General features: G+C 41.3%; 1 protein-coding gene across 1 annotated transcript in view; it reads right to left on the reverse strand.

Annotated features, from left to right (window-relative positions):
* Window positions 1-7713: 7713 nt before the first annotated feature.
* Window positions 7714-15212, reverse strand: part of megf10 (multiple EGF-like-domains 10) — a 109713-nt gene continuing 102214 nt past the window's right edge. Inside the window, exon 25 of the mRNA XM_086135202.1 lies at window positions 7714-13620. Coding sequence (XP_085991328.1) covers window positions 13454-13620 — 167 coding nt within the window. The 3' untranslated portion in view covers window positions 7714-13453. The remainder of the gene's footprint in view (window positions 13621-15212) is intronic.

Raw genomic sequence — 15212 nt, forward strand, 5'->3', positions numbered from 1 at the left:
AGGGCTCATCCCGTTCTGCAGCTGTCTCTCATGCTATGATTGACCTGTTTTGAGCCTGTCTCGCCGTCGCCAGTTGTCGGAATATTCGCCTTGCTCCCGTTTCATGTCCAAGTTCTGTATTCTAGACTCTCGTTGCTTTTGATTTTTGTCCTTCAATCTGTCATAGTTCTGGTTTGTTGTTCTTGTTATTCTTCTGTTTATTTTGGTATTTGCTGTCCACGGTGCATTTATGATTAACTTTTTGATTGGCTTTGCTTTGTCATTTTAGGAAAGTGATTTGGGGTTATTTCTCTTGCCTTTGGCGAGCTGTTTTTATTCATTGTATTATTTACTCTGTGTTTCTCCCAGCGACTTATGTTGTACGTTGTTGGTCTCGCGACCAGTTTTGGCTATAAATCATTTTTTTTGTTCTCGATCCACTCCTGGTCTGCATTTTTGGGATCTGCTCAGTTTGGAACCATCACAGTCTGCCCTGTTATGAGTTGCTCCCATCAAATGACACTGGAACCTATTTGTGTCTTGTTTTGTTGGATCTACCTGCTGGCTCATTTGCATCAGCAGGTGAGCATTTGCGGTCGCGCTTTAGAGGGGTTTAGGTCCTATTTGGTTGACGCATTCTCCTTAAAACCAAATTTGTCCTGTCTCGAGGAAATCGAAGTTATTGAATTTTTCATATTTCAACATAAAGAAAACAAAAGTGATGGTGTTTGGTTCGTTTACCCGTCTGCGAATGAAGTGAGATGTTGTCATTGTTTTCTTAATTCTGTGAGGTGCAAACCATGCGTTTTTCCATCCTAGATTTTACAATGTCATGGATTTCTGCCGTGAAAGCAGGGGTGTCATACTCATTTGACATTATGGGCCACATACGGCCTCGGTAGATGTCGAATGGGCCGGACCATTAAAATTATACCGTACTCTGCTATAAAGAACCAAAATGTCATGTATTTCCTTTGTTGGCAAAAGCTTTTCGCTTCTCAGGACATACAAGTTCAGCCGCCTTCATCATGCATCGTTTAACAAAGTTAAAAATCCAACTTTGGCGCTAATGCTATTTCGCTAGCAATTAGGTAGCTGGCTTTTACTGCTCTGTTGGGTCTCTCTCAGTGACAGACTGAGACTGCTGTCTTCTTCTCTGATCAAATCAGTGTTGTCTTCTACTCTGATCAAAACAGTGTTCCCCCGAGCAGATGATCCACAAATTGCAGCTTATTAAAATATTCATTCCGTGTCTTTTATCTATTTTTTCACTTTTAAATTATCTGTGGGCCGGATCGAACCTCCTTGGGGCCGGTTCCGGCCTATGGGCCGGATGTTTGGCATCTTTGCGTTAAAGCATCAGTGCCTGTTTTCTGAGGTGGCTATCTGCTGCTGACATGAAAGTAACACGCTCATGATCCATAGCTGATCTCAAAAGGGCCCAGTATATTTTCATCACTGAAGCTCTGGCAGCTCCCCACTCTCTTCAAGCTAAACATCTTGATAAGCTATTTGTTTTCTTACACCTTGAACCATTCATGACATGACATTTTAATGTGAACTTCCTTCTGTGTAAATGGTTTACTGACCTTTACTTCCTGTAGATCCCTTGTAACATTGTCAAGCTGTGTATTACTTGAGTACATTTTGACAAAAACCTTTAAAATGTTCCTATTGTTAATTCATAAGGGCAGTGGACACATCTCTTTGCTGGGATAGCAGTTTATTTACCCATCCGAATGTCATGTAATCGTTTTCTGGCTTTGCTTCTGTTCTGGTGGCATGTTTTTTTTTTTTGTGTGTGGAGATAAAGCAGGAAAGCATTAGCCGTCACGCAGCTCTCGCTTTTGTTGTTAGCTTCACTGGTCGATGTTTGGTCATCTGGTCACCGGCGGTGTTTATTAAATCTGTTATCACTCCTCTTCTGCCCTAACCACGCGTTTGAGATGAGAGCACGGCGTAGACAGCGAGCTAAACAATCCTCCAATAAAAACACAAAGATGAGAATCCACCGTTTGGTATTTTTATGGAGTCTTTCTTGTAAAACTGTACACAAATAGAAACACAATACAAATGTTTGTATAGCATCTAATTATTCATATTGAATGATATTCGACACTCTTGTAACAGCCCTATTCTCTAACTTATTCAACAAATCTATGGTAAATATCTACAAAGATTAATTGATGAAATACTTACATTGGACGATAAATAACTTGTACAGCAAAGAGTGGTATATACAACACAAACATATTGTGCCTGAATGTGTCAAAAGGAGGAGGATGGAAGTGGATGTTATCATACCTCTCCACTGTTTCACTCTTATGAATTAAAATGGCTACCCCACTGACTTTATGGGTGGTTCTAACTACTTCCACCACTAGAGACCCTAATTAATGCCTCTGGTTGAGTCGAGGAAAGTGAGGCCAGGCAGGTAACCTTTGTTCTTTGCACCTTCTACTTCCAGAAGAAGGTCTGCAAGTTCTTGAAGACGTCTGCTGTCTTTGGGAGAGATTTTAGTTACATTGTCGAGGCGTTTGAATAGTGAAGCTTCAATAACCTCTGGAGAACCGTAAGTCTTTTCCAACCGTTGCCATAGTCTGTTGAGTCCAGCCGCTGGATCGTTGATATGGACTGCTCTGATCCGCAGGGCATGCTGAAGTGACTCGCCATCAAGCCATCTGGTAAGTAAGTCGAGCTCCTCACTAGGTTTGAGATCCAAGCCGTCGATGGCATTGTAGAAAGCAGACCGCCATGACAGATAGCTCTCAGGCTGATTGTCAAACACCTTGCTGTGAGAAGGTCACGACGAGCGAGAAGGGCAGCTAGGTCAGAGACATCTGTGTACTTGCGTGGAATCCTGTCACTGACTTTGCGTGGAGAACTTGCTGCGTTGCTGCCCTGTGGTGAGTGGGGACTGAAGGCGTCGACGTTGGCATGAGAGAAGACTGGCCGCCGTGTGTGCTGGGGTTGCTCAAAACGCTGTGTTGTACAAGATGCCACAGGCTGTGACATGCGGGGGCTATTATGTGAAATGTCCTTAGGTTAGAGCTGTGTAGTGTTTACTGAGTTCCCTTTCTTATCAGCTTTCTCGTTTATTTGGGGGTTGAAGTGTGAGTTGATGTAGTCTTCAATGCGTTGTCTTGATATAGCTGGCGATAAAGGGGGACCGATAGCCAAGTCAGCTTGACTCCCTTCACTTTCTGCGGCAGCTTCAAGCACCTTCGCTGCAGCGAGAGCAGCTTCGGCTTCACTCTCTTCTTTAAGAGCATTCAATGTTGCTTCAGTACGGGTTGGTTCAACTTCCATGTCAATTTTAAGTTTAGCATATTCAGCTCTTTTGCATGCAGCTTCTGCCTTTGCCCGTGCAGCTGCTGCAACCTGGCTTGAATTGGACTTGAAAGAGCACTTTGAAGGTGATGGCTGGCTAGCACTTGAAGACCCACACACTGATTTGACCTCGAAGTTAGACATTTCCTTGGGCTCTGACATTTGTTCTTGGAGGAGGTGTAATGTGTATCCAATCCACCGCTATGCTTTTGACGTAGAGGTAATCTTTTTACTCTTCTGCCCTAACCATGCGTTTGAGATGAGAGCACGGCGTAGACAACGAGCTAAACAATCCTCCAATAAAAACACAAAGATGAGAATCCACCGTTTGGTATTTTTATGGAGTCTTTCTTGTAAAACTGTACACAAATAGAAACACAATACAAATGTTTGTATAGCATTTAATTAAATGCATATGGAATGATATTCGACACTCCATTAACAGCCCTATTCTCTAACTTATTCAACAAATCTATGGTAAATATCGACAAAGATTAATTGATGAAATACTTATATAGGACGATAAATAACTTGTACAGCAAAGAGTGGTATATACAACTGTGTAAATGTACTTACAGATTGTGCCTGAATGTGTCAAAAGGAGGAGGATGGACGTGGATGTTATCACACCTCTCCACTGTTTCACTCTTATGAATTAAAATGGCTACCCCACTGACTTTATGGGGGGTTCTAACTATTTCCACCACTAGAGACACGGTACTGAACTGTAATACAATACTTCCATCACTAGGGGCACTGCACTACACTGTAATACAATTACTGGGGGCAGAATAACTCCCATAATTCATGCACACAAACCTCTTCCATAATAATATCCTCAACAGCATTTCCATTAGTATATGTTCTCCCACTCCCCCATTCGATAGAATGTGCTTTAAAATCCTCACACCACAACTCTTTACAATGAGCCAAGTCACTTAAAATGTCAACACTTAGTTTTTTACATGATTATAATAATTCACTATAATCATTCCCTGTGTAGACCTCAACCACCAACCTCAACAACCATATCAGGTTGAGGTGTGGAGTGAGAGCCGGAGTTTTGACTGATGCTTGATTGCTTCAGGAGAATCAGTTGTGCCTCATTCAGATGGAGGTGGAGTCAGCCACACCCCCTGCCACACACAAGCCCTGCAGAAACACAAGAAGGGAGGGGAAGCAGAACACAAACACTGACCCCAACAAAAAAAGGTTCTCTCAAAATCTGGGTGATGCTTAAAGTCTTGAACTTGATTTCGACCAACTTTGGCCTATCCTTACATTTGTTTGAAAGCATCTGGTCCAGTTTCTTTTTCAGGTAAGTTACTTCACATATACATGAAATTAAACATAACCATGATTCTGTCCATGTAAAGACCATTTCCCCCCCAGGAAAACCTTATGTCAAAGAGGCATTATATATACAGTGTTTCCTCACACCCTGCCACGATAAGTGAAAAACTGTGAAGGAAGGTTGGCTCCCCCGGTAGGAATTTTTATGTAAGTGTACTATATGTGGGTACCAGCATGTTTAAAATATGTACACGGTATTTATACTTTATATCTTTGAGACAAAGACTATACAGCAGGACACATTTATTTAAATCTCCAATTACAAAACCTTATACAGTAATTAACATTCATCAGCACTGCCTTCTGAGAGAGGTGAAGAGACTTGTGTTACTTTGACTTTACGCTCTGATGGTGTAGCCGCCATTAGCCTCCACCTAGCTCCTGGCCAGCTATCCCCACGCAGCCGATGTATTTATGATAAGACTCATCGGGATTGATAAGGAGGAGGCGAAGAGAGACGTGCTGCTTTTTTGGACGAGCCCAATCTCTTTCTCTTTCTCTCTCTCTCTCCCTCCCTTCACTGGGCACGTAGCAAACACAACAGAAACGAGTATGCCAGAGAGGGGCAGGAACACAATCAGAGTCAACAGCTTGAGGAGACAATGATCAAAGAGTCAACAGTGTGACAAGACACAAGGGAAGGTGCTGGGCGGGGCTGCGAAGATGCCCAGCCAATCAGATCACGGGATAAATTCACTTGTACTGTCATTGGTTGACGTCGCGCCGGGAACAAACATGCGTACAGTCATGTACAAATCCTCTGAGTCATTAGGTATTTCTTTCTGAATACAGTACTTTGGAAAAATAAAAAAAACGTGACAGAGTGAAGCTGCGATAAATGAAGCGCAATTTCGCGAGGGATCACTGTATGCATTTGTATACGTAATTTTGTATATATAAATTCTATTGTACCTTCCCGCAAAACCTTTGAACCTCCCTCTGATATCCTGTCAGTAAAAATGTCACCACAAAAATGTCAGGAAAACCCAACATCACATTAGATCTTTTTTTTAGGTCATGGAAAAAAAGAACCACGGTGTTTGAATAGAGTTGTTTAGACTTTTTATATCCACTGGGTATGTTCAGTGTGACCACAGTAAGGTGAGCAAAATACAAGTTGCCGCAAGATTACAAATAATATAAAAGCAGATAGAAAAATAAAATGGCCACACAATATAAACCATAATATCAACATACAACATATAAAAACCATGATCTGGTTCTCAAAAATAAGATTTTTTTTAGAAGTTTTTATTTTTACATGAGACCAGATCAAAGTATATACATTATTGACAAAATTTCTGTCAAACTCAAAATACAGTGAAATTGTTTTAGCATCCAAGGTTAAGACAATAATGAATGACATTAATGACATATAACAATCACGTCATTAAACTTTTTTTTTTTTTTAATGAAAAGTGTTTCAAATTGTCAACATTTGAATCACGTTGCAGCCTACATTTAAATATGATCTGAACTCCATCAAACTGCCCGAGAAATAATGCAGTTTCCCTTTGATTCTTAGGACAGGTCTTAATGTATGACTAATTTGACGAGTTTGTTGATAGGATGCCTGCCCATTTGGGAACTAATTTATGCAATCAAAGATCATATAATATTTGAGAATGTCACATTAATTAGACGGGTGACACCGTTAAGACACGTGAACTTATTGTTAACCGATGAAAATGTTTTCATAAAACATCAAAAACAGTTAAAATAATATAATGCATTTCAGCCATGTGACACTGCAGCTAAAATTTATGGCTTCACAAAATCCTATTCAAATGATTTCTTTTAACCGTAAGCAAAGGAAGAATTTATAAGTCCAGGCTTCGCTTGATTTCTTTGATTTGCTGATACTGTGATTACAGTTTCACAAATAGCTACCTGACCAATTCACGCATGGCACAGGCTTCAAGTACCGTATTTTCCGCACTAAAAGGCGCACCTTCAATGAATGGCCATTTTGTAATTTTTTTCATATATTGGACGCACTGGATTATAAAACACAATCTACAATGCATTTCTTTGAGCGTAGCTCCAACAGAACGATCAGATGTCAGTAAAATGTAGAAGACTGGACTGTCTCAGAAGTGTTTGTTATTTATTCCTTTGTTGTGTACTGTATTCACAACGAGGAAATGCCTAAATACATTCTGTAGGGTGGCTATAGAATTTATTTTGTGATTTCCTCGCTTGATTTTCTGGTTTGATGCATTATTTTCAATTGTCGTAGTTTCATTGAAGGAATCGTTAATTTACGTTTTTCGGAGGCGGTCATGAATGCCTCTCGAGTCGAACGAAGAAGAGAAGGCACGGAGTTGGACAAAGACGTACCTGTATTTGTTGAGACTGTGAAAACCATTAATAAAGTGTGCGTTTTAAAAAAACAACAACACCACAGATCTCCTCTTTTCAGAGCCGCAACAAAAACTCATTAAATAAAGCAGCGGCACAGTTCACTGAACCAACAGCAAGTTATAACATTGGAAGCATGTCTCCAGGAAGGAGCCATCTTGGAGTCGACGTATTACCGTAATGACCAGACACAAGACGCACCGGATTTTAAGGCGCACTGTGAGCTTTTAAGAAAATGGAAGACTTTTAGGTGCGCCTTATAGTGCAGAAAATACGGTATGTGAAAATAAGACTGGTGTGTATGTTTGGTGATCATTAAACATAACTGGTCTTATTTTGCTTTGGTTAATATTAATGTACTTCCTATACATTGGATTGGCTCAATGGAAAAAACAATTAGGAAGGCAAAATGTATTGTTTAATAGATCAGCGCAAGTGTGTAATATATAGACTGAGTGACAAAAGGTTTCCATTTCACGGCATAACAATTTAAAGCATTTTAGCATATGCACCACAGGTTGCTTTAAAAGTTACAAAAATCTGATTTTGAGGCTGAGCTTGCATCACAAGTTGCAGTGATCCATGTACTGTGTGTACTTGTATGTTTTCTATTGTAAATACTACCGGTAGTAAAAAGTGGGTAATTGCGTTGCAGTGAATCTTGGAACTCATCGGAAACAAGAACTGGAATCGCTTGGCAAGACAGATAAACTTTATTCAGACAATCATACTATGAGAATTATATCAAGATAATTGCAGAAGTGTGTCAAATATGAAAAAAATGTATATATTTTACCAATATAAAACACCTATGCGAGCAGCCAAAGGGGTTGGCGGTCCGAACCTTGGCTACAGATGCTAGTTCTAGGGACGTGGAATGCCATCTCTCTCGCAGGGAAGGAGCCCGAGCTGGTGTGCGTAGCAGAGAAGTTCCGACTGGATATAGTCGGACTTGCCTCTTCACACAGCCTGGGCTCTGGTACCAGTTCTCTCCAGAGGGTTTGGACTCTTTTCCACTCTGGAGTTGCCGATTGTGAGAGGTGTAGAGCAGGTGTGGGCATACTCATTGCCGCCTGGCTCAGTGCCTGTGCATTGGGGTTCACACCGGTGGAAGAGAGGGTAGCCTCCGTCCACCTTCAGGTGGGGTGGGGGTGGGGGGACAGGTCTGGATTGTTGTTTGTGCATATGCACCCAACATCATTTCAGCATACCCACTTTTTTTGGAGTCCTTGGAGGGTGTGCTGGAGAGCGCTCCCTCTGGGGACTCCCTTGTTCTGCTAGGGGACTTCAATGCTCACGTGGGCAATGACAGTGAGACCAGGAATGGTGTGATTCGGAGGAACGGCCCCCCTCGATCAGAACTCGAGTGGTGTTTTGTTATTGGACTTCTGTGCTTGTCACGGATTGTCCATAACAAAGACCATGTTCAAACATAAGGGTGTCCATATGTGGACTTGGCACCAGCACACCCTTGGCCGCAGTTCGATGATTGACTTTATGGTTGTATCATCGGATTTGTGGGCGCATGATTTGGACACTCGGGTGAAGAGAGGGGCGGAGCTATCAACTGATCACCACCAGCTGGCCTGGGAACGCCTTGGGATCCCCCGGGAAGAGCTGGAACAAGTGGTTGGGGAGAGGGACTTCTGGGCTTCCCTGCTAAAGCTATTGCCCGTGCGACCCAACTCTGGATAAGCGGTAGAAGATGGATGGATGGATGGATGGAAAACACCATTGTAAGGAAGAGAACGTTATGCAGAGCTGCTGTAAATGGCACCAAAAATTGCAAAGTGATAGTGCAGATTATTCTGTAAAAACGGAATCAACAAAAGTAATACATATGAATGATTATTAAAGAAGACAGTGGTAAAAAAAGGCAGGTGATTTGGAATTATTTTAACAGGAAATTAACTGACCTTATTATATTAAATGAAGTAACTATTGTCTGAATGGAATGTTGCATAAATGTTGTCTGTTAATGGAATTTAAAACAGCTGAAGACACCTAATTTACATGCGCTGAAAACAAACGAACAATACTATTTGGCATACCGAGTGTCATCTTCACTCTTCCACATAAGACTGATGTGGTCAAAAAATAAATACAAACCTAACTCTGATGAAATTGGGATGTTGTTCAATATATGTTGTTCAATCTTTATTTAATTGAATACTCTACAACAGGCATGTCCAGCTCCAGGCCTGGAGGGCCGCCGTCCTGCCTGTTTTCCATCTCCCGTCTGCAACACACCTGATTCAAATGAACAGCTCATCAACCAGCTCTGAAGCAGCATTAGAACAATCCAGATTATTTAAATCAGGTGCGTTGCTCCTGGGAGAGCTGGAAAACAGGCAGGACAGCGGCCATTGAGGACCGACTTTGGACATCCCTGCTCTATAAAGACAAAGACAAACTTTGTTTTTAGCAAATATTAATTTACTTAGAATTTTAGGGCTGCAACACGTTCCAAAAAAGCTGAGACTGAATCATTCAATCTTCAATAAACGTTTGGAAACTGAGGACACTAATTGCTGAAGCTTTGCAAGTGGGATTCTTCCCCATTCTTGCTTGATGTACAGCTTCAGTTGTTTAACAGTCTGTCATCTCCATTGCCGTATTTTACACTTCATAAGGCAACATACATTTTCAATGGGAGATATGTCAGGACTGCAGGCAGGTGGTGGTTTGGCATTGTCTTGCTGAAATAAGCAGGGACGTCCATGAAAAAAAATGTTACTTGGATGGCAGCCTATGTTTCTACAAAACCGGCACGTAACATTCAGCATTAATGGTGCCTTCACAGATGAGTAAATTACTCATGCCTTCAGCACTAACACTGTCCCGTACCAGCACAGACGCTGGCTTTTGAACTTTCCGTCCAGAGTGGTCCCCATGGTTCTTTTCCTCTTTGGCCCGGAGGACACAACGTCCACAATTTGCAAAAACAAATTGAACATTGGACTCGTCAGACCACAGAACATTTTTCCCCACGTTGCATCAGTCCATCATGGATGGTATCAGGCCCAGAGAAGCTGCTGGCGTTTTTGGGTCTTGTTGATAAATAGGTTTTGCTTTGCATAGCTGAATTTTAAGTTGCACTTTCGGATGTACCGCCAAACTGTATTTCCTGACATTGTTTTTCTGAAGGCTCAGGAACATGTGATCATATCCTTTAAATAAGTGATGTTTTGTTTGTGATGCAGTGCCTCCTTAGGGATCGGAGGTCACGGGTGATTTCTCCAGATTCTCTGAACATTTTGATGATTTTTTTGGGGGGGACCGTAAATGATGAAATTCGAAAATTCCTTACGATTGTACTTTAAGGAACATAGTCCTTCAACTATTGGACTATTTTCTCATGGAGTTCTTCACAAAGCAGTGAACCTCGCCCCATCTTTGCTTGTGAATGACTGTGCAATGAGGAAAGCTCCTTTATACCCAATCATGGCACCCACCTGTTCCCAGTTAGCCTGTTCACCTGTGGGATGTTCCAAACAGGTGTTTGATGAGCATCCTTCAACTTTGTCTTTTTGCCACCTGTCCCAGCTTTAAATGTGTTGCAGCCATAAAATTCGAAGTTAATGCTTATTTGCCAAAAATAATAAATTGTATCAGTTTGAACATGAAATATCTTGTCTTTGTAGCATACTCGATTAAATATAGTTTGAACATGATTTGGAAATCACTGTATTCTGTTTTTTATTTGTTTAGCACGAAGTCCCAACTCCATTGGGATTGGGTTTGTATCTTTTGATTCATTTGATACTCGAAGGCCACTCACACTCCCTATTGACTTGGAATTTTCAATCAGACAAGCTCAATAAGTTTGACTGCCCAATGTCAAATTAGTCCCAATAGTTGAAACTTGACAGTTTTAATAAGTACCAAACACAAACCACTACATGTAATCATATCAGAGAGAGCTCTTGCACCTTCACTTGCAGTATGTATTCAGAGCAGCTATGAAGGCTTTTGCCAGGACTCTCTTCCTTGAGCCATGCCCCTCCTCTCTTAGGTTTTGTCAATCACATACATCAACTTCATGTACTGCGTTTATATTCCTGTCAGAATTCCTGCTCGAACATTCTCACCTTGTTCACAGGATATTCCCCCCAACCCAAAAAACACTGCTAATGTACAAAATAATGAGAGATGATTATGATATTACGAGAATAATGTCATTTCAACTCTTGAACACAGTACTGTATATCGGGTAATATTCTAAAATATTTGTTTCAAAGCACTTCTAGCTGATGATCAAACACCCACAACAAAAGAGGTGATTTTTGTCCTTTGTAGCTCTTTCTGAGGGACAAATACGATATCTTTCACATGAAACTGTGAACACGTATGGTGTTGATGCACGAAAATGTTTGACTTTATAATTACACTACTACTACCACCTTTCACATTCACGCCAGTGGGAAATTGTCAGATTCACTTAATTCAGTGTTTCCCAACCTTTGTTGAGCCAAGGCGTCCATTTTACATAAGAATACTCTCACAGCACACAACAAACGAAAATGTGACAAAAAGTATGAATAGTGAAATAATGATGATCTTGCCTCAGTTTAGTCATAAATTGATTTAGGTTCGTGTAAAATTGAAAACAAAGCTGTTCTGCTCTGCCCTGTTTTTGTTTCAACACCAGCTGGAGTGTTGGGCGTGACACGCCAGCGATGCACCTGTCTCTCGTCATGCAATCACTCTTCAATGTATTTAAGGACTGTCAAAATCGTGTCTCTTCGTCTGAGTATTGACCTTGATCACCATTCTTGCCCATGTGCCATTTTCTAGACTTCTTGCTTTTGCTCATAGTCGCTTTCACCATGATAGATTTTGGTTCTGGATCTTTTTGTCCAACGATTGTTGTCTCGTTTTATCTTCGTGTGATTGGACTCTGATCATTTTGTTTTGTGGATTTTCGGTGCTCAACTTTATGTTGCCGTTTACAAGCGCTTTTTGTTTCTCATTTGGTTTTCCTTTTGTCGCCAGAGATTTCTGTTAATAATTTGTCTGTCATTCACTTTTCTCTAAATAAATAACTTTTTGTTTCTGATTCAGCATTTTCGGGATCCACAATCCACCCAGGCTTTGTTCAGACCTTGTCAGTATGAATGGTATCGGGTGGATACACTTGTCTATTGTACCTTCTGCCATCTAATGGAAAAGCATTTAATTCATTAAGTATCAGGCATTTTCAGACCATTGAAAAAAATCTAAGTACCTGGGATTGAATGTGTGGAGACTGAAAAGACATAAATATGTTTTTGGGAGTTAAAAAGTTTTGTTCTGACTGTTATAAGAGACAAATACAATGTTGTCATGTTTTAAAGTTTCATTTTGTTACATGCTTGATTGACCTCGAAATGCTTGTGTTAAGAACATCTTGCACACAATGGAGCACAGAGAATCAGGGGTCAATTTGAGGTCAAGGGACCCGAGCACATGGTACCTGGCCTCATCTCGGAGAGAACGATTTAACCCTCATTAGGAGACACACTGGCGCCTGTTATCTGACAACTTGGAAAGGAAGATTTAACTTTGGACGGATGGGAGTACTCTGTAGGAGTAACTCGTACACTCCATCATGATAAAGGGTCACAAGCCAGGTTACAGATGTATCAGTTCATGGAAACACCGCTCATTAAAATGTCTACGCTTCTGTTAGTTTATGGATGTTGGTGCTGGTATCAAGGGAATGCTTTGTCTTTGGGGGTCCACTGGGGGGCAACCCAATGGGGCCGTCCAGGGGTGTGGTATGTAAATGAAGATGGGAGTGTTTTTCTGATATATTACTTGTAATTTGCATACACAATCAATAAAAAGGCCGGCAGAGGTTGCAGAGGTCGGGTGACAGTGGGAAGCGCACACGGAGTGGCTTCATGGAGAACTGCACCTCCCGCCGGCAGTGAAAGTCTATCTGTTCCTGCGTCGAGCCTTTGTGAACTGTCCGAGTGAAAATCTCTGACACTGACGAATGTAAAATTGGAAAATTTCCTGCAGGATTGGGGATGGTCTCTCATGGCACATACAATGTAAGTATGCCAAAAAAGCACCCCGGTTGGGAATCACTGAATTAACCTACAATGTGTGTTTTTGGAATGTGGAAGTAAACTGGAACCTCTCAACTATGAGGCAGACATGCTGATCACTTACTCCACTGTGCTGCTCGGAAACATCCCTCTTATGTAAAACATTCTGAGGTGCTATAAATGACATGTATGAAACTATTTATCTTAAATCACTTGTGGGGGGGGGGGGGTTCACTTGAAAATGCAAATTGTAAAATTTGGATCCCCACTATGTTTATAAATGTTATAAAAGAAAAGCGTTAAAAACACATCACAATAAAGGAAGAAAATAAGCAAACTTTTGATGCTTCCAGTTACGGAGTTGAAAAAGGTATTTCTGCGGTGAGTCTCTGTTGTCAGTCACTATCCAGCTCCTTGTCTTCTGATGTTGGACTTTCTCGGGCTGGTAGAACATCATAGTGACAAGGGATATGGCTGTTTTTTGGTAGATCGTATGGGTCCTGGCCTGGCTGCTGGCAGTCACTACTTTGTCCAGTGCCACGATTAGTGCTTACAGTTGGCTCTGAATGAAAGACACATGAGATTACATGATGTTAATTTACTGAATAATGACATTATTTATTATACTGTGTCATAAAAGGGTGAAATGTGATAATTCTAAGGGCCAATAAATGACAGGAGCCCAAGAAAATAATATAGTGGTGTCTTGAGATGTGATTTTAATTTGTTGGATGCGAGCAAAATGTCATCCCAAACGAACTCTCGTATTCCCTCAAGTAAGTGCATGACATTTGTTAGATATGTTGTAGTCATCACATACAGGAACTACGTTTGTCAAGTTTGCCTCCTTCAGGTCTCTGTAACAGAAAGATGGCGGCGAAACATGGCAGCCTTCTGTCGGGAAGTGTGCTCTATCTAATATAATTAGCAATTAGAGTATTAACACAATTAAATCGGAATTAAACAGGCCTGTACATCATAATTAAATGCTGCAATCCAATTAATTGTGCTTCTCCATCTGGCATGCCCAACTTGGTCAGCAGGAGGCAGTGCAATATTCTACAGCAGGGGTGCCCAAACTTTTTGGATCGAAGATCCACTTTTCGATCAACTAACCTCCCGGGATCTACCCTTACCGGCACGCGCGCGCGCACACACACACACACACACACACGCCATGATGAGAGAAAGCCTGAAACTGAGGCATGCGATGCACTTTTGCAGGCTGTTAACTCACACGTAGCTCACACATACCGTTTTAAAGTGCTTCCCTGGGCCCTCCTAGATTCCTATTCTTTGCCCGTGCCCTCGGTGAATTGTACACGAAGCAAACTCTGAATGAGAATAATGACGATAAAAGAAAGAGCGCAACAGTTCTGATCACAAGCTGCAATTGCAGACTGCTGAGAGCGAACAACCTCCGGTGACGTAATCACGCGCCACCGTAAATTCAAGATTTACCTGCTTTATTTTATTTTTTAAATATTTTTTTGGTGAAAATGAGACTGATAAGATGATTAGGGTGCAGTGTACATGAACACAAAAAATATATTACTAACATGTACAAAGACACGCAAATGGTTGTTTGTTTTTTTTCTCCTCTACACTCCTCGGATCTACTTGGGACCTGTCTTAGATCTACCGGTAGATCAGGATCGACCTAATGGGCACCCCTGTTCTACAGTCATGCAGACAAAAACAAAGAAGCATACACTTACGCTGCTCCTGCAAGCTGTCATTTTCCGTAGAGGTTAAAGATTGCTTGTATCTCAAGTTTGCGCTGGTTTGTCAAAGAAAAAAATTGCCAAATGACAGCTCATATCTCCAAAAACACCGAGATACAAACGCTAGCTGAACAAGGAAACAAACTCGAACTAAAATATCTAGAGTCACCCCTGATCATTTTGGGCGATTTTAATAGAGCACATCTTAACCGTGAACTTCCCAGATATAAGCAGCACATCGACTGTTTGACCAGAGAAGGCAACATTCTTGACCACTGCTATACAACACTCAAAAATTCATACCGATCGATCGCCCACACAGCATTGGGTCTTTCTGACCACAATTTAACACACTTAACACCTACATACAGACAGAAACTCAAATGTGTTAAACCGGTTGTTAAGACTGTGAAGAAATGGACCAATGAAG

Source organism: Hippocampus guttulatus, chromosome 17 (genome assembly GCF_054856545.1).
Source record: "Hippocampus guttulatus isolate MCC_2025c chromosome 17, RoL_Hgut_1.0, whole genome shotgun sequence".
NCBI classification, from domain to species: Eukaryota; Metazoa; Chordata; class Actinopteri; order Syngnathiformes; family Syngnathidae; genus Hippocampus; species Hippocampus guttulatus.